General features: G+C 39.2%; 1 protein-coding gene across 1 annotated transcript; it reads left to right on the forward strand.

Annotated features, from left to right (window-relative positions):
- Positions 1-890: 890 nt before the first annotated feature.
- Positions 891-22,911, forward strand: LOC120528930 (protein rapunzel-like). The gene is made up of 2 exons (XM_039753010.1): positions 891-969; positions 19,820-22,911. Exon 2 carries the CDS (start codon positions 19,854-19,856, stop codon positions 20,991-20,993), a length of 1,140 nt encoding a protein of 379 aa, XP_039608944.1. The 5' UTR covers positions 891-969; positions 19,820-19,853; the 3' UTR covers positions 20,994-22,911.
- The last annotated feature ends 421 nt before the right edge of the window (positions 22,912-23,332 follow it).

Raw genomic sequence — 23,332 nt, forward strand, 5'->3', positions numbered from 1 at the left:
AATAATAGCTACAATATGTTTTTCAATTTTTTTTGCAGATGTTACCAGTATAAAAAATGTTATCAGTAGGTCCTGTTTTTAGTTCACTGCCTTACAGGTATACCTTGGTTGTTTTCTCTGGTTACTGCTAAACTAAAATTTTAAAATAAATTCCATTTAAACAAATATTCCCAGAGGAACTCTTTATTTAATGCTTGTTCTACAGTGTTTTCTGTTGCATTTCTACTGCATATTAAATGCGTGTATAATTAAGGCTGGCAGCAAGAAATGTAACAGGGCTTTGAAAGTATTACATAAGATGAGCTATTCTAGTGTGTGCAGTGAATAATATGAGAAACCCCATTAAAGAACCCATATAATCTCCTAGTATGGCCTCTGTCATCCTGATATTTTATCATTCTTCTTCAGGGTCTTGTCTTAACCATTAAGGATACACTCCCCTCTGATGTGTACTGGGAAATTATTATTTTCTCAGACTAGAGCCTCACAATTTAAGAAGGTGTTTCTTAACAACAGGTTTTACAAGTTGGCAATATTCACTAGTCTGGGGTAAACAGAAAATGTGTGTGCACACCCTCCATGATCCTTTTATATTTTTTTTGGATTAAGCAAGTGTAATTAAATGGAAACATTAATGTTTATTTTGTGGGTTGTAATTTAGTATTATGTACATTTCTAGGAGGCTTCTATACCACATATCCAAACAGAAAGTTTAAAAAAAACATATATTGTTTTGGAAGCCAGGAAAGGTAATAAAGGTTTACTCCCATTGTTGACTTCCATTGGCAGTAGCTTGTGGGTGGGCACAGATCTCATAGGCTCCTGGACACTGACACCATCTTATAAAAGTCAGTTAAATTTTTGGGTGTCACTAAACACTTTCAGATTTGTGCATTTTGAAGAAAGCAATTTAGTCTCTTTTTAGAAGCTGAAGTCATCTTTTTTCCCTTGAATTTTTTCAGCTCTAAGGTAAGCAAAATAATATTCACATTTTTTTGCAACTTCTTACTTTAAAAAGTCAGAATATTTTGTATTAGTCATTTTACAATATTGATAAAGCATAAAAGTACAAAGTGCTAATGCTGCTACACTGTCTATATTGTTCATTAAATCTTGCCAACATCCTTTACTCTGCAACTGCTTGCCAGTCACTGGAGTGGAGCCAGCATTTTCCTGATTAACTTATTAGTCTTTCAGCCTCTCCTGCTCTCATGCCTCTGCCCCAAAATATCACTCTGTTAAAGAGTTATTTTTAGCAAAATCAAAGTATATTTATGTGCTCTTGTTACAGCATGAAATAATGAATAATCAATAAACAATAATCACAATTTGGTGACACCATGCTTAGTGATGCTGTCTGTGTTCAAATCCAAAGTCATTTTTGCACATTCTTTGTGAAATCTTCTTGGTTTTTTTTTCGGCCTGCAAGCTCCAGATTTTCCCTTCCACATTTTTAAAGATGTGCAGGTTATAAATACCATACTGGTATTTATAACTACTGAAGTTTATATTTTAGCTTTTTATGCAAAACTGCTCAGAGATCTATACTCTTATATTCTTCCTGTCACCATTATTATCTATTCACCCACTGACTGTACGTGATTACTCTAATGCTAAGCTTAGGAGTAGCTGCTGCCTAAGAAGATCTGTCCCTGCATAGGATGCCAGTCCATTGCTGATCATTCACACGCACACAATCTGAGTCATTCATACAACACCAGCTTTGAATCTTTAATTACCTTAACATACATTTCCTAGACGTGTGTGAAAAGCCGAGTACCTCAAGAAATTTTTTTTAATATGTTTGTGTTCAGTACAGAAATCATTACAAACCCCTTCTTTTTGCCTCCTTATTTTGCTATATAAAATTAGTCTATACATTTTCATTTAACAGTACAGAAGAAAGTGGCAAAGATGATCTTCCACAACAATGGATTGACTTAAAGGTTCCATTTAACAAAATGTACCCAACATCATACCATCATACATAATATTTTTTTGAAAAATTATTTATCATGATACTTGCCATATTTCAGCTTAAATGTTTACTAACATATGAAGCACTTTATTCATCATCTCAAGAAAAACATTTACGTGATGTACCAATCAGTCGCGTCGTTGGTTTTAGTAGATATCACGTGCTTAGACTTGTACAGCAAATCGAAGAGGGTTTTGTTTGATTGTTGCCAGAAGCTTTCATGAAGGTAAATTCGAAGATCAGGGGCTTAAGCAACTGCTGCTGCTACCAGGGAATAACCTAGTTCCATTTTTTAAATTTAGCTTTTTGGTTTTGCATGATTGTGATACCGTACAAGTTGCATTTTTAAAATATACATTGGAATGGTATATGTAATTAACCTATGTGTCCGTGACTAACTAGAAATTATTGGGTAGATGCCGACAACCTAAGCAAAACAGCTTTCACTAGTGGATCGATCACAAAGCCCTGAGTCCTCAGTTAAATCTAATTTAAAGTTAATTTAATTATGAATAGATTACAGAAGATATTACAGATGTTTTACATGTATTATTAGCAAATGGCCATCTTAGTTATGGATTAGCTGTAAACCCACAGCAAGCCAGCGGCATGTTGGTTCAATTCATACAGGTACCCTTTATTATTATTATTATTATTATTATTATTATTATTATTATTATTATTACTTCGTGCTTCGATAACAGTCACCCTTCGCTTTTCGTGGCTTTGCTCATTAGTGCATTACTTTGACTAATACATAAAAAAATAAAAACTCCCCCATCAACATCCTTTTCAGCATCTTATTTGCACTCAGGTTGTATACTTTCTTCTGCAAGCTCATTAGCATACTGCTGTCGGCATTTTACGGCGTTACCTAGTAACCCGGCAGCTAAATAAACCAGGATTAGGTTGCATCACTTCTGGCTGTGATAAGAGATGGACTTTTCTTGGGCCACATAAGCTGTACATAAGGTGTTAATGAGTCCACCGTCTCAATAATAAAGTTATTCGCGAAACTTTTGTTGCTGATCATTTAAACTGTGAAGTGTTTGGTTCTAGACAACATGGAGAGTGTCCTCTTTATTTAGAGTGAAGGTCTCACAAAAGAACAGAACCATCTGCAGAATAACGAGTCGAAGGGCGTGCACAGCTGGACTGGTATTGCCAATTCACCCAAGGTTCACTTCTTTGTCAAGTGGCGGATACTGGAGTGCCTGGAGTAAAACCACATGCACACAATGAGATCTCTGTGTTTTCAAAAACATTTGAAAAGATGTGGAGATAATATTCGTTCTCTAATACATAGCCCTGATATAGCAAAACAAACGTAGCATTCTTATTCTGATTGTTATGAATGTACATCTAGTTTTTCCTCTAACCATTCAACTATTTTATGACCGGCTTACTCAGTTCAGCGTAGTTAAGAGAGTTTGTGTATCCCAGGAACCAACCCAGGACGTAGCGCTGCGCACCAACACATCCACACTTAGTCAGAGAGACTAGATTATCTAAAACAACATCTCTGTGGGATATGGGAGTATCAGGCAGTGCCAACAAAAGGAGTAGGAAGTAACAGCCACGTTTCATATGAAGTAGCGATCTCTGTAAAACTGTGCCAAATCATCAATGTTGACATGATGAGCTGATTCAAATTTCATTCCAAAATAAAATGTATTTAGTTTGTGTTTCAGAACTTCTACATTGGCTTAGCATTTATTGGCAAGGTGTTTGTGTTGGTCAGCTCATAATATTTTGAAGTACTACGAAAATATCTCAAATGATATGACGTATAATGTATATACATAAGCACGAGAATCCCAGATGCACACATACTGGGGCTGCCAGAAAAGCATACTTCATTGCTGAAAACAAAGCAGCAAAACACTAAATTTGTGTCACCAATTGGGTTTTTGATACCAAAGTACTGATCATCAGTTTAACAAGAAAAACAAATGCAACAAAAGCAGTGAAAGCAATTATGACACCTATCTCAGTGGTATGGAAGTGAATGTGACACACTGTCCACTTACAAATAATGACTACAGCTGGGATCAGTCAAGTCCAACAGTTTAGTCCAATTGTGGAGTTTGCAACACCCCTTCAAAATCACAGATTAGAGTGTTCAGGACCCTAAAAATACTACATTAGCAATTCCCCCCTCCCATTTCATAGGGCAGACCCTAACTTTAGCTATAGGTTAGCCTGGCCTTCATAAGGTGTCAACTGGAATCTATCAGAAGAACTCACTAAAGTCACAAAGCCCTTCATGACTCCTCTCTGCATTGAAAGCAATGTTTTGAGCGCATTCCTTGACCTATAACATTTCAGAGCATCCTCCTCTATAAAATCTACCCTGAAAGACAGGTGAAGAAAAAAGATGGATGATTATGGATTCATACAGTAGTTTCACCCTGGTTTTATGTTGAAATTGTATCAGACAAATCTATTTAGAATAGGGACAATCACTATGTAAGTATATCACACATTTATGTTTATGCTTTCAGTGTGCCAAAATACAAATCTGAATTAGATAGATAGATAGATAGATAGATAGATAGATAGATAGATAGATAGATAGATAGATAGATAGATAGATAGATAGCACTGAATTATTACATAAATGCATGACCCAGAGCTATACATTCAATAATAATAATAATAATCCCAGAATCTTGAGTTTGAATTACAGCTTTGGCAGCATTTGTGTGAAGTTTGCAAGTTTTTCTCATGTCTATGCCAGTGTTCCTCTGACACCCCAATGACACACAGATAATTACCTACTGTAAATTCATCAAGTATGGATCAGTGTGAGTTGAGTGACTGTGAGTATTCTACCTGCGTTGAATTGGTGCCCTAATCCATGGTAAATTCCTGCCTTGCACCTAATGTTGATGGGATAGGAACTAGCTCCTAGTGACATTGAACTAAATGTATAGATAATTATTGGCAAACCTCAAACACAGCAGTTGAATGTTTAGCAGATGGAATTAGAAGCATTACCCGGTAAGCATATAAAATCCAACACATATGTGTGTAATGCAATAGTATTGGGATTTAAACAATACACTGTACCTACTGTAGAAGAAGGAGTCTCAATCATAAGAATAGAAAGGTCAGGCAGACCTAAATGAACTGTGTTCTAAATAAGCCAATGTACTTACCAGAAAAGGATATCACAGTTTTAATATTCATTCGCTCTTTATCAACCTGGTATCATCAAGATCAAGGTAACGAACCAGCCCTGGACAGTGTACCAGTCTATTGCAGAGAACACTCAAGCACATTTCAACATTCACTCAGTCAGGGCCATCTTAATGATGCTAATGTAAAACTACAGGAAAATCCAACAAGAGAAATGCAGCAAAATCTACACTGCCCAAAATGTTCAATCCTAATAAATTCAGCACTTGAAGGTTGAAAACATGCAGAATTCAAAATGAGAATAAAGAAAAAAATGATTTAGTGATTTGTGAAAGGGGTGCGACTAGAGAGATGATGAACAGCAATTTGTTAGGACTTTCTACGTTGTTATATAGATATATTTTTATTACCCCACTGAAATCTTCAGCACATCTTCTTTTAGCCTGAATTCAACTGTTGCTTTATTATGTGTTCTTTTCACAGTCAACATGGCCACCTATTGGCCACGTAAGGAAACAGCGTTCAATTTCTGCAAATAAAATACAGTATTAGATAAACTGTCACATAATATAATTCCATCCATCCATCCATTATCCAACCCGCTATATCCTAACTACATGGTCACGGGGTCTGCTGGAGCCAATCCCAGCCAACACAGGGCGCAAGGTTGGAAACAAACCCCGGGCAGGGCACCAGCCCACTGCAGATAATACAATTCATTTATATTTATTGTCATATTGAAAAAAACAGAGCAAATGTACACAACTCATACTATTTATACAAACAAAACACTCTCCAGGGGCTCACATCAGTGTGAAAGTCAGTATGTAGGTATCCTGTCTCATATCATAAGTCACATTGCCTTTCATCAACAAAGCAAAATGGAGTGAAGAGCAAAGTGAGAGGATGACAACATTATGACTAAAAAGGCCAGATGAAAAACTCAACAACCATGGGATGTGTAAGAGTTACATGAACAACAACAACTATTACCTATAGCACATTTTCATACAAACAAAGTACCTCTGGAAACTGGAAAAAAAACAAAATCTGCATGGGTTCCAAGGCCAAAAGCCTCCACTGGCATTCGATATATCATAGAAGTTCTAAATCAGTCGTCATGGTTTTCAGGCATCACATGGAAGAAATAGATGATGATGATCATGTGGACATCTGGGACACCCTGCAATTCAATCCATAAAAGCAGGTGTCAGCAAGGTGCCTTGATCAGGAGGTGGCGGCACAGATCACCACCACAGAAGAACCAGAGAAGACAGCAGAGAATGGTGAAGATTAGTATGGATTGCAGAACCTCAAGGACAATGATAATTCAGTGCTTATATAGTCTAAAAGGGATATAAGTGACGAGTAGCTACAAAAAAAAAACATTTCAAAATAATGGGGTTTTAGCAGTTTTTTTAAATTGTTGTACAGTATTAGCCTGGTAAAGTATTCCAAATGTTATGTACATAACAGCAAAATGCCACCTCACCACTTCTTTTTAGGTTGGCTATTGGAATTATAAGCAGACCTTCATTTGAAGAACTAAAATTACGACTTGGGGTGTAAGGGGACAGACATTACAAAATATAGGAAGGGGCAAAATTATTTTTCTAGTTAACATTCTTGATGCTGCATTCTGCACTAACTAACTGATTGATTTCTTTCTTAGGTAGTCTTGTATGCAGTGCACTACAGTAGTCTAGTCAATTGAAAACAAAAGTGTGAACTAATTTTTTAGTGCCTTGTTAAATTATAAGAGGTCAAACGTTAGCCTAAACCTAAGGAATAAAGTGTGTTTCTAATACCCTCACTATATCCATTTTTGCCAATAACTAAAATTTCTGTTTGCTCCTTATTTAGTTTGAGAAAGTTACTGCTCATCAATTGCAAAATACAAGTAAGACACAAGATCAGAGAACCAAGAGCATCAGGGTCATCAGGAACTATTCATAAATACAGTTGTGTATCATCAGCATAGCTGTGGTAGCTCACCTTGTGCTTTGAGATAATCTAACCTAATCGAAAGGAGCAGTGACCCAGAATAGATCCTTGTGGTATGCCACATAAAATATCATAGGTCTCCGACGTATAATCACCACAAATAACAAAGAATCTCCAACTTGTTAAGTAAGACTGAAACCAATTTAAGACATTGCCTCAGAAGCCCCCATTGACTAAGGTGATTTATAAGAATACTAGCAAAATACCCGCGCTTCGCAGCGGCAAAGTACTGCCTTAAAATTTTTATTAAGAAGAAAATTAAACCTTTTTAAATTGAGGGAATATATACCAATAATTATTTGTTAAGGATCTCTTTGTATACCACATTGTCAGTTCGGCCCTCCGGTTGTAATATGACCAAGCTGTGCGCTGAGCTTACTCTTGAGCATGCAACATACAGTTGGCCATATGAGAAGTAATCTTGTTTCAAATCTCACAGCTTGGATTACTGCTGTCATAATCGGTTTGAGTTTCATCGTTTGTTTCAATTACGACAGTATTTGCAGGACTTGTGTTGAAGAGAAATTCGGCATCTGTCAAGCATTGTAAGCATACAACTGGTTTCATCGATAACTTCACATCCAGCTTTTGAGAATTTAAACATTCATAAACATCAAAGTGTCCACTACTGAAATCATCACCTGTCAATCTAAGATGTTTAAGAGGCATTGGCGGTTGTCGAAAGGTGTAAAATATTTGGCCATTTCGGTACACTTGATAACGACAACCGAACAATTCAGCGGCAGCCATCAACTCACATGCAGATCTATAGGTGAAGGGCTTAAGCATTTCACTCTTATAGTGCTCCTGTGTAGTATAATTATCTCCTATACCGTCATCAGTCCACACCTTGAACCTGTCCCAGTCATTCAATACATAAGACACAATGTTCCTCCGGATATCAAGAGTGAGCCTGATATGGCCGTGCAATATGTAACAAAGAGAATGGAAAAGGTAGGTGTCATCTCCGGCCATGTAAACCACTCCGTAAGAGACAGTTCTTTGATCGATGGTGATCACTTCGATAGACATGTTAATGGGGGTACGGTTGGAATGATAAAGGAAATGGGTATCTGAACAATGTAAAGTAAGTCTAATATACCCACACAATAACTATAATCGTAATAAATGAACAATAAAACACCGGAGAAGCCGTGGATTAAATAAAAAGGCTGTAGTTATCAGTAGGGAGCCGTGAATCCCGTGGCGAAGCAAGGAAGGGAATGTAGAGACTGGAGCGACGGACAGCCTTATATAGGCAGGCAGCCAACAACATGGGAGGCGTCCAGATGGGAGACCCAACGCCGCCTCACACGGTGACCGAGCTGCAGGCTATGGACATATATATGTATGTAAGTAGGATTCAGTTAACGTTGGGAACCCGCATACCAAATTTCGTGAAGATGGGCCCATAAGTAACAAAGACTGTTGAAAAGTTTAATATGGCGGCCAACAGTGGCATCATACCACCAAAATAAGTACGTACATTGGTTTCGGTTAGCGCAGGGAAGCCGCATACCAAATTTTGTGAAGATGGAGCCATGAATAAGAAAGTTCAACATGGCGGACGTTGTTGACCGTTATGACCGTTACACGTAGAATTTCGAAATGAAACCTGCTTAACTTTTGTAAGTAAGCTGTAAGGAATGAGCCTGCCAAATTTCAGCATTCTACCTACACGGGACGTTAAAAAATTCAATATTGCAGCCGACAGTGGCGTCATACCACCACAATAAGTACGTACATCAGTTTTGGTTAGCGCAGGGAAGCCACCTACCAAATTTCGTGAAGATGGGGTCAGCCTTCTACCTACACGGGAAGTTGTAAAATTAGTGACGTTGGAAAGTTCAATAAGGCGGCTGACAGTGGCGTCAAACCATCAAAATAAGTACGTACATCAGTTTAGGTTAGCGCAGGTAAGCCACCTACCAAATTTCGTGAAGATGGGGCCGTAAATATGAAAGTTCAACATGGCGGACGTAGTCGACCCTTATGACCGTTTCGTATAGAAATTGCTTTATTTTTATAAGTAAGCTGTAAGGAATAAGCCTGCCAAATTTCAGGCTTCTACCTACACGGGAAGTTGGAGAATTAGTGATGAGTGAGTGAGTGAGTGAGTGAGTGAGTGAGTGAGTCAGTGAATCAGTGAGTCAGTGAGTGAGTGAGTCAGTAAGGGCTTTGCCTTTTATTAGTATAGATTGAGAGCAATGTTTCTGCACTCAAGCCTAAGAGAACAAGAACAGATATACAGCCTCTATCCGCATTAACCTGTAAATCATTAATTGTTTTAACCAGTGCAGTTTCTGTATTATGATTTGTTCTAAATCCTGACTGAAACTTGTCAAGAATAGAATGTTTAAATAAATAATCATTTAGCTGTGTAATAACTGCCTTTTCTAGAATTTTACTTAAAAAAGCAGATTGATAACTGCAGCCTTGAGACAGTCAGAGAAGACCCCAGTATCTAATCATGAGTTCACTATGTCAAGTATATTATCAATTAGCACAAAGGAGACTTCTTTGAAAAAGCCTGTTGCTATTGGGTCAAAGGCAAAGGTGGAGGGTTTCAGGAAAGCTTGCTTCAATCCAGTGACCAATTGCAGAAAGATTCCCATGTTTGAGCACACAGTAGAGTTTAACTTAGCAAAAGATTCCAGTTTAGTAGAGAAGTGGCATATGACCTGAATTGCTTCAAGGTATGAGTGAATGTGCATTTATCATTCTTCTGTCAATAGCCAGCACACGGTTTTGAACAATTGAACATTAGTGCCTGCAGAAAAGTCCATAAAGCATATATTTATATTTACTTTACCTATTTTGCCATAACAATGTTGGTTACATGGAATTAAGTGACACTCATACAAATAAAAGATTAATAACAAGATATAGAATCTGGACAATAGTAAGAATCAATCCCCAAAAGCTACCAAGACACCAGCACCTATGCATGTATGAGAGATTCTTGTGTTTCATACATCTAATACATTTCTGTATGTCCAGTATTCAGTCTCATCTTTAAATTCATTTGTATTGCACAACAAGATTTTGTTTTACCCTGTCATCATTTTGTGCAATTTTTCATAGACGCAGTCTTCTTGTTTATGACTGTTGCTTGTCTTGTGATCTGCAGTAATGCATTGTCATCATTTCAGTTACTGACATTATAAATTATGGCAGTACAGCTCATGTATCAAAGTTCTAAGTTAGAGAAATACATCTTATTTACAGTTAGGATCTTTTGCTATTTCTTTTATAACTTCATATTTTGCCTTGTGCTTTGTTTTTGGCAACTCTTGTTATTTTATCTCCAGTTACAACCTTTGGCCTATCCCTTGCCAGGCCTTGTTAATACCTTCTGATTCTCCTGGTACTTCATCTCATTCATTTTTTGTTCCTCCTCAGGAAGCACCACTTTCCAATTGGCTGAAATAATGCATCTCACAGCTTGTGGATAAGTATTTTCTGAAATCTAGTGTTCCTGGTTTAGATGGAGGTAGAATAAGAATGGCAAAGACACTATCATGCCAAACCGTGAGCAAGAAAATATCAAAACTAGTTTAACAGTGTATACGTATGTAGAAAATGATCATTGCTTCCGCTGAAACTTCTTCAAATGTCATAAAAAGAACAACCTCTGGTAAGCTTCACCGACCAGAATGGCTGTGTTAATTTTTCACGTTAGGTTTCATGTAATCTGACATTCTCCACTATCCCTACAACCTGGCCATTGATTTTTAATCTTTTATTCACCACATACATTTTTTTGTATTTGGAATTTGTCATTTTTTGCATACCCCACTACATACTCTCAGAGAGACACACACAGAGATTTTGTTTGGGAGGAGGAAGGTCAGAGCGCAGCATCAGCTATTTGTAAAGCACCCCTAGAGCAAATGCAGGTTAAGGGTCTTGCTCAAAGGTCTAACAGAGTAGTGTTCTTTCTGTCACTGCTAGGATTCAAACCAGCAACCTCTGAGTTACCTGCTGTGTAAAGGTTAGAGGGATTTTTTGCCAGGCTTAATGTGCACCTTCAGTTTGAGCCTTTTCAGTTTAAGCAAAAAAAAAATTAAGAGGAGTCATGACTGAAGCATTTAAATTATGGAGGGCATTTAAATTATGGAGGAAATTTGCTAAGGATAAACTTCACACAGATATTGCATTTTTCTTTACCCAGGGAACCAAAGATAACTGGAATAAGGTACCAAGTAGTGTGGTAGACAGTAGGACTTTAGGGACCTTCAAAACTAGACTTGTTATTTCAGAAGAATTTTGTGGGTAGGACCGGTGAGCTTTGTTGGGCTGAATGGCCTGTTCTTGTCTACATTGTTCTAATGTTTTTTTCATCATTTCTTCTGTTTCCTTGACTTGTAATTAGGCTGTGCTACAGCATTTAAACAATTCTGTTACCTCTTTCTTGTTATTTGTAAGGCAGCCCATGAAAATGGTGTCATCAGCAAACTACAGAATCTTCAGACAGTAGCTAGTCACAACAATTTTGGGAGTGGTGACAAAGTACAACCCTATGGGTCTTCCATGCTCATGGTAAGGTGCTTAGAAATTTTGCCCTGCAACTGCACTATCTAATTCCTGTCATAAAGTAAAACCCAGGAACCCCAAAAATAGACTAATTAAAGCCTATATCAATCGGTGGTCAAGAAGAGGATCTTGGTGCATGTGTGAAGTAATTCTTGATGCTGAAAAATATTGTAAAGCCCTAGAGGAACTGTCCCCCACTGATCTTTTTGCATTATTTCTACACCATGATGTCCAGAATTACCTGTACATTTGTAAGTCACTGCAAAATAATTCTTCTGGCATACAAATGAGTCACATGAATGCCAAGAGTGTGCAAAGCAGTAATCAGAGCAAAGGGTGGCTATTTTGAAGAAACTAGAATATAAAACATGTTTTCAGTTATTTCACCTTTTTTTGTTAAGTACATAACTCCACATGTGTTCATTCATAGTTTTGATGCCTTCAGTGAGAATCTACCAATCTAAATCGTCATGAAAATAAAGAAAACACATTGAATGAGGAGGTGTGTCCAAACTTTTGGCCTGTACTGTATGTCATGACTTAACATTATAAAGAACTGGGAACAACATTGTTTATTGTTTAAACATCTTTTTAAGATTTTGAAAATTATATTTTGTTTATTATGTTTCCATGACACTATTTTGTGCTTTATTTTGGATTACATTTGGTGCCCTTTTGTGTTTCTCTCTAGCACCTAGTTTTGTTGTAACAATGATGTGGATTTGATGTTATTTACTGGCGACTATGTAAACACCGTGATGGATGTTATTCCCCGTTCATGTTTCTAGATTAAATCAAACAATTGTGGAAAGAGCAGCTAGATAATTAATAAACCTTAGGATTTAAAGGCTACATTTTCTAGTCACTCCATCCAATGACCAAAGGATTACTGAGAAGGCTTTATTGATTTTGACTGTAAACAGCCCCACATGAGTTAAAATTGCATGTAGTGTTATATGTTACATTTTTTAGACTAACTCTGATTCCTACTTTTGTCATTTTGAAATGACTATCAGTTTGTTAGACTCTCTGAGACCAACACCCATAAAATGTTCATTCACATGATCAGTAAGGATGACTGACAAGGGCAGGCATTTTTAAGTGAAGTCTACTGTAAATAATTAAACTTAATTGACCATAATATTCAAAGTTTTGGACTTTTTACACAGATGACACTCAAGATTTATTTCAGTTATAAAAGTAAATATTTATGGAAGGATTAATTCTGGATTTACTACTTACTTACTGAACTGCAACAGAACCTGAGATCATGCTAAGTGGCACGAAATCTCAACTTAAGAAATAAATCCCCTTTCTTTAAATCTGTGCTAAATACGAATCATCTTCTTTAAGGAACCTTGGCTTTATTCTTGATTATTCACCCTTGTTATTCAGTTGACATAAACAACATAAAGTTTGTCCAAATCTGAAATATCTTTAAAATCTACAATATGTCCTACATCCAGTTGCTCCTATTTTGATTGGAACACTGAGAACCTTGAAGATGTTTTTATTCAGTCCTGAACTTGTCAGCAGAGTTAAATCTGTCGTCAGAGCTCCAGTTAGCTCAAATTTTAATGACATCTGCTACCTCTTGCATCACTATGTTCCACTCTGCCCACTCCAGTCTTCTACTGGTATTGCTGACAGCGTTCTTGTGCCTCCAACTAGCCTATGGTCCTTGTGTAGAAGAGCCTTTAGTTCTACTTTCATTAGGACTTTTCAATAGTCCTTTGTTAGCTATTAGATCTGCTGACTCAATTCATCTCCTTAATTAGTAGCTTAAATCTAATCTGTTCAAGAAGGCATTTCACTTACACTAACATTCTTACTCTCTCAGTTTCATCTTTATAACTTGGTCCTTGTAAAGTAGGTCATTAGTTTGAACTATGTTTCAAGTCTTCAAATATTTTCAATTTTACGCCTGTTTGTTGTTTTCTTGTACTAATTCAGATGTACCTTTAATGTATTTATGTGTATACAGTATACTCCAGATGCTATAAATAATGATATTTATTGAACATCTTTCCTTTGAGTTTAATTCAATTGGGTGCTGTAGACTGTTTCTCAACTGCATGGATAGATAGATAGATAGATAGATAGATAGATAGATAGATAGATTTTTGTATGACTGCAGAAGTATCACAGATTCAATTTAGAGCTGTTTCTTGTAAACCATGTGTTGTTTCAAAAGCCTTTTATTGTTCAGTAAGTCAGCAGCATAACCAGAAATTTCAAAGGGGCCTGGAAATAACCGAGTGGGAAAGCCATTAAATATTTTAATTTTAACACTTTTTGGGGACGAGAGGCAAGTTCTGGAGTTGGTTCCCCTTGAAGTTTAGCATAGCATAGGTCCAGTGGAGGGACCCTCTGGTGTTGAGTGGCTCAAATGATTGACAATTGACCATTAATATCAATTAAATAGAAACATTTGCAGAGGGGTGGCTTCTGGATTGGGGGCCTGGGCTCCCAAATGACACGCTGCCATGGCGTCACCCATACTGTAAGTAAGTACATCATTATCTGATTATCTGTTATCTGTGAATGCATATTTTGTTTGTAATGCATGCAGCAATTATTTTGTAGAGTGTAGGCAGACAGGTGATAGCTCTGGGAACTGTCTTTTTCATGTATGTGATGCCCTGTTGCGTAAGCCAGTTTGTCTGCAAGTACCAAGTGCAGAGTGATGAACCTCTTATAAAAGAAATTGTGAACTTCACTCAAGCCTGGTGCATTTCCCTTATTGTTTCTGTGAGATCAGTTAAGGTGATTTGCTTGAGGTGCTTTGGTGTTGTCTGATGTTTTGTCTCTCCTCCTTGATCCAAACTGCTGTGCTATTATGCTTAAAAACATTAGGCCAGCGGGAAAATCAGTACCGTGTGAGCTTTTCCTGTGTTTGCTTTCCATTGGTTTGTATTGATATGTTATTCAGGATGTGTCTGTATAATATTTTTTCATTGTTTTGTAATAATGTGTTGTGTTGTTTTCATACAATACATAATTTGCACTGTTTTATCCTCTGTGTTTTAAGTACAAGTTTTTGTTTAAGTGTATCTATTGTAAATGACGCTATATAGCGCCCGACCTGGCACAAACTACGCAGAGGCACGTGTACAAAACACACAGGCTTTTTATTTTTTCTTCACCCATGGGCACACGCCTTCCCCGTGACCCACAGGCAATACACAGTCCCAAAAGCACTTTAGTCCCACACAACAACTCTTCACCTTGTACCACCACCACTCCTCTCAGGCAACCTCGTCCTCTTCCTCCCGATTCTGGCCCTTTAGTGGTGGAGGCTGGCCCGTTTTATACCCCACCCGGAAGTGTTCCAGGTGCTTGACCACCTGGTCCCAATTGCACCTCCAGGTGGGGCTGATGACTCGTCCAGCCGGGTTCTTGAGTCTTGGAAGCGCCCCCCTAGCGGCCACCCCATCTCCCAACCAGGCTGTGGAGGACTCCATGTCCCATGGAGCCACGCGGGAGAGTGGGAAATGAACATATGAACATTGGCCAGGGAGGCTGCCACCTAATGTCCCGGGGGAGGTATTGAGCTGTCCATGGTGGCTCCCCTGGAACATAAGCAGCAGGGGCGTCCCGGCCGGGCATGGAACCCGGCTGTCCATCACAGTGCCCCTCCCTCAGATGAGGCTTGTGGGGCTCATTGGTCTGCCCCGCGAGGGCCGGTCCTCTCCAGGACGGGGAGTCGGCATTCTTGGTTCCACGGCTATGCTCTGTGGAAATATAACAAACAGGTATGTGGGTGCTGCCCTGACGTCCCTGCCACTCTGACGTCCTCTCTGGACAACACCTCCAGACATGGTCACCGCAGCCACAGTTAAAGCACAACCGACCCCCTCCTGTTCAACCCTTGCGAGAGCGGAAACAGGCAGGAAACCCCTGCCCCTTCACCCCCATAGGGACTGTGACGTTTCTGCCCCTCTGCAGTGCAGCCCTCCTGTGGTCTCAAGCCGACAGGCTTACACTGCATTTTGTCCGGAGGTTCCGGTTTCCTCTTCCGGACCCTCCTCTTTCTCTGGGACGCACTGGCGGTTTGAGTCCCCCTATGGGAAAAGGGGGGACCCCTCACACATCTGCATCCCTTTGGACTGCTGCAAGACCGGCGCTGGCGGTCGGGCAAGGTTATTTGGCTGCCGGCTTCCGCCTGTTGCCTCCCTGCACGCTCGCCTTTCCAGCTGTCAGTCATTGCAGCAGCCTCTCGTGTAGTGGGTGGGGCTGCCTGGCAGGCAGTACTAACCATCACTGCTGCCAATGCGTCCCGCCCCCTTTTTTCTATGGCACAGGTCTCACTCACCTGCACCGCTCTGTCCTGCTGGTAGGAGGATGGCGTTCCGCGTACACGAAGCCATTTGGCCAGGGCTCTGCATGGGCTGCCGAGCTTCTTCTCAAGCCCCTCCTTCGACTCCTGCAGGACCTGAAAGACTTTAAACAGTGACTGTAGGGCCAGGACAATGGATTGTACCGCCCCTACAGCCCAGGAAAAGTTAACAGTTTCGGCCACTTCGGGTATTCCGGAGGTGTGGGGAGAAGGTCCGTCATCCCCGCCTGCCAATCGTCCTCGGCGGGTGACTGACACACGCCCTCCCACCCTTTACCTGGTTCATGGAGCTGCTCCTGCTCCTCTTGCAGAGACACCATGCTGGGAAGCTCGTCCGGGCTCTTCTCCACCAGCCGCTGGATCAGGCCGAAGGGAAGACACAGCTCCGCCTCGCTCTCTCCCGAGCTGGCTCCGCCATCACGCCATGGACACACATCCCCCTGCCCGCATTGCCCCTCAGCGTCTAGGAGGTAGGATGACCCACATGCGGAAAGACATACCCGCGGCCCATCAGTCTTGGGTCTGTCACCTACCTCCGGCTGCAACCCGTGTGGCGGACTAGCGTGGCGGCGTCTGCCAGTTGGCCTCTGTGTCCGCCCGGCTTTTTTCTTCCCCATTTAAACGGTGCCTGCAGCTGCTCCTTGGCGGCCTCGGTTGCGATCTCTCGCACTGAGCAGCGCGTGCTGGCTTGCGGCCCCTGCCGCGTGTGCGCGCTTCGGTCCTTCCTCTTGCTGTGCCGCTCATGCCGGCTTGCGGCCCCTGCCGCGTGTGCGCGCTTCGTTGTGCTGTGCTGTGCTGAGCACTCTGTGCTTGCTTGCCTGTGACTGCTGTGGGAGCGCGCTCTCCGCGCAGCTCAGTCGAGCATGTGCCTCACGCTGTTGCGCTTTGCTATGCCGGGTCTTTTCGCAAATTTAACTGCAGGTTCCGGCCCAAATGGACAGACCGGGATCCTGCCGGCTACACCAGATGTAAAGGCCGCTATATAGTGCCCAACCCGGCACAGACTATGCCAGATGTGAACGGGCCCAGGACACAGACAGATGGACATCTTTTCTTCCACCACACACTTGTTTATTTACAACTATTTACAGTCTTAAGTGCACACAAACCCAGTGCCTCCAGCACCAATTCCCCAAAGTCCGGACCTCTCACAGTCCTTAAAGCCTTTCTTCAAGCCGCCTCCAGTCCTCTCTCCAGCTCCGTCCTCTTCCACCCGACTTCCGCTCTCAAATGAAGGGAGGCGGCCCCTTTTATCACACCCCGAATGGACTCCAGCTGCTTCCCAGCATTCCTCCGCAGACACGCCCCAGTGTGGCGGAAGTGCCGGCTGTGCACCCGGAAGCCCTCCAGGTGTCCCCTGTCTTCTCCCCCCCAGCACTTTCTGGTGTGGTGGAAGTGCTGGGCTCCAAGTTTCTTCAGGCACCGGGGCGCCACCTAGTGGTGGCCAAGGGCCCCTACAGGGTTTGGCTTCCAAGCCCCTTACCCGAGGCCACCAACAAAACCAAGGAGGTCACCCCCTTGTGGTCGGGAGGAGACACCAGCCCTCCTCCGATCCGCTCGGGCGTCCCGGCTGGGCTCCACCCCAGCCGCCTGTGACACTATGTATGTGTCTACATGCTCATTGAGTTTTTTGTTTTGTGTTTTATTATTATTTTACCATTAGAGCATCATTCTTATACATAGAAGAACCCAAACTTAAGATAACCAGTAAAGTTTTAGGTAAAAACTTGCCTCTGTTTAAAATTGTTTGGAAGTAAAGCCAATAGCCTTAACAGTCTGCTAGAACTTATTTTAGGAAACCCCATTTTCAAAAAGGAAATTAGCCAAGTAAGGTACCAAACTCACAGTGTGCCTGTCACACAACCTGTATTTACTCTAACAGAAAATGGAAACTAAATACCTAACCTGGAAGTATAAAGTGATTTGGGGTGAGTAAACTATGAAAGATCCCTTTAATTCATTTTATGTACCTGCTTATGTTATTGCTAGGGTTATAATGGCACCAAAATGTTCAGGAACCAAACTAGTGTTTCTGTCCATTGTAAGGAATCCATGCACATATATTGGCCAACTCATGGTTGAGCCTAAAATTCATGTTTTTGGGGTAAGCAAGGAAAAGTGGAGTGCAAAGAGAAAAACCTGCACAGACAAAGTGAGCACATCATAAGTAGGGACAGGGCTGGGATATAAAATTAAGTTTAAGTATATTTTTAAATTACCTTAGCTTATTGTAAAAATTAAGCATTGGACAAAGACAGAAAAAACATGCAAGCAACAAAATAGAGATAACAGTTTAAAAGGCAGCCTTAAATGAGTAGTCCATTCTAGTAGAGTTAACAATATTAGTGTATTTTTATTAAATTGGTCAATTTAATCCTAATCTAAACCACATGTACCTATTATATAGCAATACCTATACTTCTCTTTGAGAAATGCAAACATAGACTAAATGTAAATAAAAAAATACATGTTGTAGCGGACAGCCAGTGTCCTTGCCTGGCCGGGATGCCTCTTCGCTGAGAGGACTGGGGAAGCCAGCCTGGGAAGATCATTTCCTCCCCCAGGACGCTAGATGGCAGTCCCCAAAGGGTTAAAGCGGTGCCTCAGACTCCCACAGGGCTTTATGGATGATGGAGTTGTCTACAGCCCTGTTGGGATCCAGGGGCGCCGCCAGGGGGTGCTGCAGCTGCTCCTGATCCCGTATGGGCAATCCTTTTACCACACCCAGAAGTGCTGCCGGAAGTATGTCATGAAGCACCTGGAGCACTTCTGGGTAACGTATAAAAGGAGCCTGCAGACAGTGCTCTGGGTGCCAGAGTTGGGAGACGAAGCTTGCCGAGGAGGAGAAAAAGACTGAGAGAAAAGAAGGAAAGGAACTGATTTATTGGGTGCTGTGCTTGGGACTGCATGTTGTACTTGTGGGAATGGGGAAGGCGTTGACCACAAGTGAAGAAACAAAATAAAAAAACACTTGTGCTTTTATAAGTGTGCCTCCTGCATCTGTCTGTGTCGGGTTGGGTGGCTGGCACGCCCTGTAAAGTTGTCACAATGTATACTATAGAAAGACAAAGTTGTTACAATCAGTATTCTACATTACATATTCTGGAGAATACTGGAAGTAGTTGAGGATGAGCACTCAAACATGAGAAGAACAAGCACAGAAGGCACTTAAGCCAATTCAAGTCATGTGAAGTACAGCAGGAAGTCAACCTGCTTTGCCAATAAGACATTCTACTTTTATTTATTTATTTACTGCATGTATCAAAAGTTAAAAATCCTCTATAAATGAGTTATAATTATTTCATCAATACTAAAAGCTGTTGTTAACAGGCAGGACTGTTGTCAGAATTTTCAAATGGCACAAATATGAAACATTATGTTCTACACACTATAATTGTGTAACGTCTAATATATATTAATATAAATTCTTTAAGCTCTTTCAATCAATATTAAAAGTTGACAAAATAAAATCTTCCAGAACAATTCAATTATCATGAATTAGGAGGAATTTTTAATGCTTTCATTTCTTTTTGTTTTCACGAATAGGAATTTAAACCAAAATGATACTTTATTTTCTTATCATACAGCCATTTTTAATTTGATTTAAATACAGTTCAATACAAAATAACAGAGAGTTTATGAGGACAGAGTAATGTGTCTCTAGTCTCAGGAGATTGGAAAGATACCTTTCCAATGCACTGCTGACATTTCTCAAGAATAAAAATACATATATATCTTTCACTGTGAAGCAAACTCATCTTTATAAAATAGTTTTGTCGTTGTTAATGGATTAATTTTATTTTCTTTCAATGCATTCACAGGAATTTTTCCTCAAGGGAAAACATTTAACGGAAGATGGATAAAAGCATGAAGGATTCAGAAGATAAAACAGACATTAATAAAATAATAAGTAAAGTTTTAAAAGGGTCACAGTTTTTTCTGGAAGTAATTGGAGAGGTAGTCCCTATTTGCTCAGCGACAACAGAAATAATAAAGTCATTGCAAGATAATCTTGAAAGCCCACAAATAGGAAACCTAAAAATTCAGATTCAACAAATTGGTGAAAAGCTCAATAACATTACAGAAAATTATAGACAGGTCAACAAGGAGATTGAAAAACTTCCCATGGATGTGAAGTTTTCTAAAATTGAGGAAAATATTAAAGGGCAATATATGTATTATACAAAAATTCTAGATGAAGAGCCAAAGTACAGAGATAAAAGAATTGAAGATTTTTCTGACCTCTTCGACAAAACGAAAGGAGAAAGCAATCTCAATGAGCTGTATGACGGTGTGATGGGAAATGGAGAAATAGACATCCTGGAAACAATAAAAAATTACTGGAACAGAGATCGTCATGTCATGGAAGAGTTCTGTGCTCATTTAGGCTACCTGTTCCTCATTGGGATAAGTGCATCAATGGCATATGCTTCACTGAAAGGTTTAGATGTATCAAAAAGAGAGAAGGAGTGGTCGGAGAAGATGACAGCTGTACAAAGTCAAATGGTATCCGCCATAGAATACTGCAAAAACAATTTTGAAGACCAGGCAAAAACTGACTTGGAGAAGTTTACTAAGAAGAGCCACCATGATTTATTGGTGGAGACACTTTATAGTTTCTTAGTGAAAAAATATGATTGGGTGAAATGGTCTGTGAAAGTGTACAGTCAACCTAAAGACAAGAAAAAAGGTACAAATGATTATATCACCGGAAACAGGCATTTTACATTCTCTGAAGCAGATGATCTCAAGGTTGTTGTGTCGTATTGTACGGTACCATGTAAAATTGATCTGGAGCAAATTCAGCAAACATTTACAGAGAAAATGTCGAATGGTAATATTAAAGAGCTGGCAGAAGCAATTTATGAGAAAATGCCAAACAGTTTGGTTCACGTCATTAAATCAAGCAAAAACATTACACAAATGAACAACTTCTCAAAGCATTGCTATTATTATAAACAAAACAAAAACTGTCATCTATTTGTGCATTGTTGATATGATACTTTTTTGCATATGCAAAGATCTGCATATTTAAGAAAATAGTACTATTTCTACATTTTTTGAATATTGTAAAATGTACACCAGTTGAAAAATCAAGCCAAAACAGAGCTTTAAGATGCTTATCACTAAATTATTTAAATTTTCTAATACTGATCATACCTGTAACACTATAGTCAGACATTTCAACTGAAAATAGATGCACAAAATAATACTTAAGACATTGTTTTTGATCTTTGAGAAATAAAAAGCACTCTCACTGTGTGTGCAACTCGTGTGAGGTGCTACATACAGTAACTAGCAGAGTGAGCAAACTATATGAAAGAGCTTTAAACACATTTAAAGTGTGTTTTTTTAACAATATTATTTTACATTTATAAATCATAATTGTGGTGACTGTTGTGGTGGTATATAAAGTTATTCATATTTTTCTGTATTGTTTAGTAATAAGAAAATTTGCATTGCTTGTAGAAAATATAGCATAACACAGCAAAATAGTCAAGCACCAAAATATTGCAAATAGATGTTAGCTGTGCAAAAATATAGAAAAAGGGCTTACTTTTCAGAAACAACAAAATTATTGAATTTTAGTTACTGATAATCACATCCTGATTGCTATTACAACTTTTGTTTTTCTTTATACAATTTCCTTTCACAAATCAATTTACTTTTGATTACATTTTCTGATGTGGGAAAAATATTGAGCTGGTCACCTTATTTTAAGAAACAGTCTCCATTTTCTCCTGTGGAGTTCCCAGGCATAAAAGCCAAAAGATACAACCCATCCAGTGTGTCCTCAGTCTGCCGCAGGTGTTCTCTTAAAGAGCATTTTGACTTCATGTACAAACCACCTGAACTTGCTCCATATTTACAGATTTAGCTGACAATTGTTTAATCAGTACAAAAAAAAAAAAAAATTAGAGAAAATATTGTGTAAAGCCTTTATACGTAATTAACTTGAATAACTATTTCAGAATAAATGTCTAATGTACAATAGAAGGCATTATTAAACTCTGCAGCCAGTTTGCCAATCATTAAACAAGAAAAACTATTTATTTTCAGGAAGTGAAATTTAATTCAATGAAATTCTGTGCAGTTCTTAGTTTTTTTGTTTTTTCTCACCACATATGTAGTAATATACACCAATCAGCCACAACATTTAAACTACTGACAGGTAAAGTGAATAACATCAATTATCTTGTTACAATAGCACCTGTCAAGAGGTGGGATATATTAAGCAGCAAGTGAACAGTCAGTTCCTGAAGTTGATGTCTTGGAAGCAAAAAAAATGGGCAAGTTTAAGGATATGAGCAACTTTGACGAGAGTCAAATTGTGACTAAGTCAGAACATCTCCAAAATGGCAGATCTTGTGGACTTTTTCCCAGTATACAGTGATTAGTACCCACCAAATACAGTCTAAGGCAAGACAACTGGTAAACTAATAAAGCCAAACGATCATTGATGCGCAAAGGGAGCAAAGGCTAGCTCATCTGGTCTGATCCTACAGAAGAAAAGAGTTTCAACACACGGCATTGGATGAAGTCAACATGTAATTTCTGAGGCCAGAGAGAAATATTTTTTATGGGGTTTATGCGGGATAAGACTTATTTTAGTTTATCTATTTCATGAAAAGCTTACATGTTACGTTGATGGGGTAAATTATTGAGATTTTATTAATACAAGTAATAAAAGGTAAAGTGCAAAGCTATTCACATGATTTATGAAGTAGTGTACTATGTTTCAAATTAAATGTATTACAATACACAACTGTGCTTTGAACTTTTAATTTTTTTAAAAGAAAATAGAGATACAAAAAGTAAATTGCAAATTATTAATAGTAACTGTAGTTTTGTATAATGTATTGCATAATGTATGACTTTTTCTGTTCAATAAACCTGAATTTCTAAAGATGAATGAGATGCATTTTAGGTGATCTTTGGGCTAAAAATTTTTGTTAACCAGAATGATTTTTTCAAACCTCCCTCGATTAGATAAGCAGCAAACTACTTTTATTCTGTACCCCCTTTGCACAAGTACTTCTTAAAGTATTGTAACTGTACTGACAGGTTGCATCAGTTTGGGTGAAACTCACCCCTACTATGAGTTGGCATTCCATAATGTAAATAAGTACTTTCAGAGCCAGCTGCAGAGGAGGCTAGAAAAACAGCAAGTCTACAAAGTTGCAAAAAGAATTCCAGCAAGAATGGCACTGTAAACTATCCTTTTAAAGATGGTGAGCCACCTAAAACAATCATATGAAGAGCAAAGAATCCATTTGCCGCTCAGCACCAGCAATACATTGGTGTCAAGTGAGGGAAAAAGACAGCTCAGAGAC

The sequence above is a fragment of the Polypterus senegalus genome, chromosome 1 (genome assembly GCF_016835505.1).
Source record: "Polypterus senegalus isolate Bchr_013 chromosome 1, ASM1683550v1, whole genome shotgun sequence".
NCBI lineage: Eukaryota > Metazoa > Chordata > Cladistia > Polypteriformes > Polypteridae > Polypterus > Polypterus senegalus.

Bases quoted from the DNA above. Each gene is read 5' to 3' on its own strand.
- LOC120528930 (XM_039753010.1), top strand. From the start codon at position 19,854: ATGGATAAAAGCATGAAGGATTCAGAAGATAAAACAGACATTAATAAA.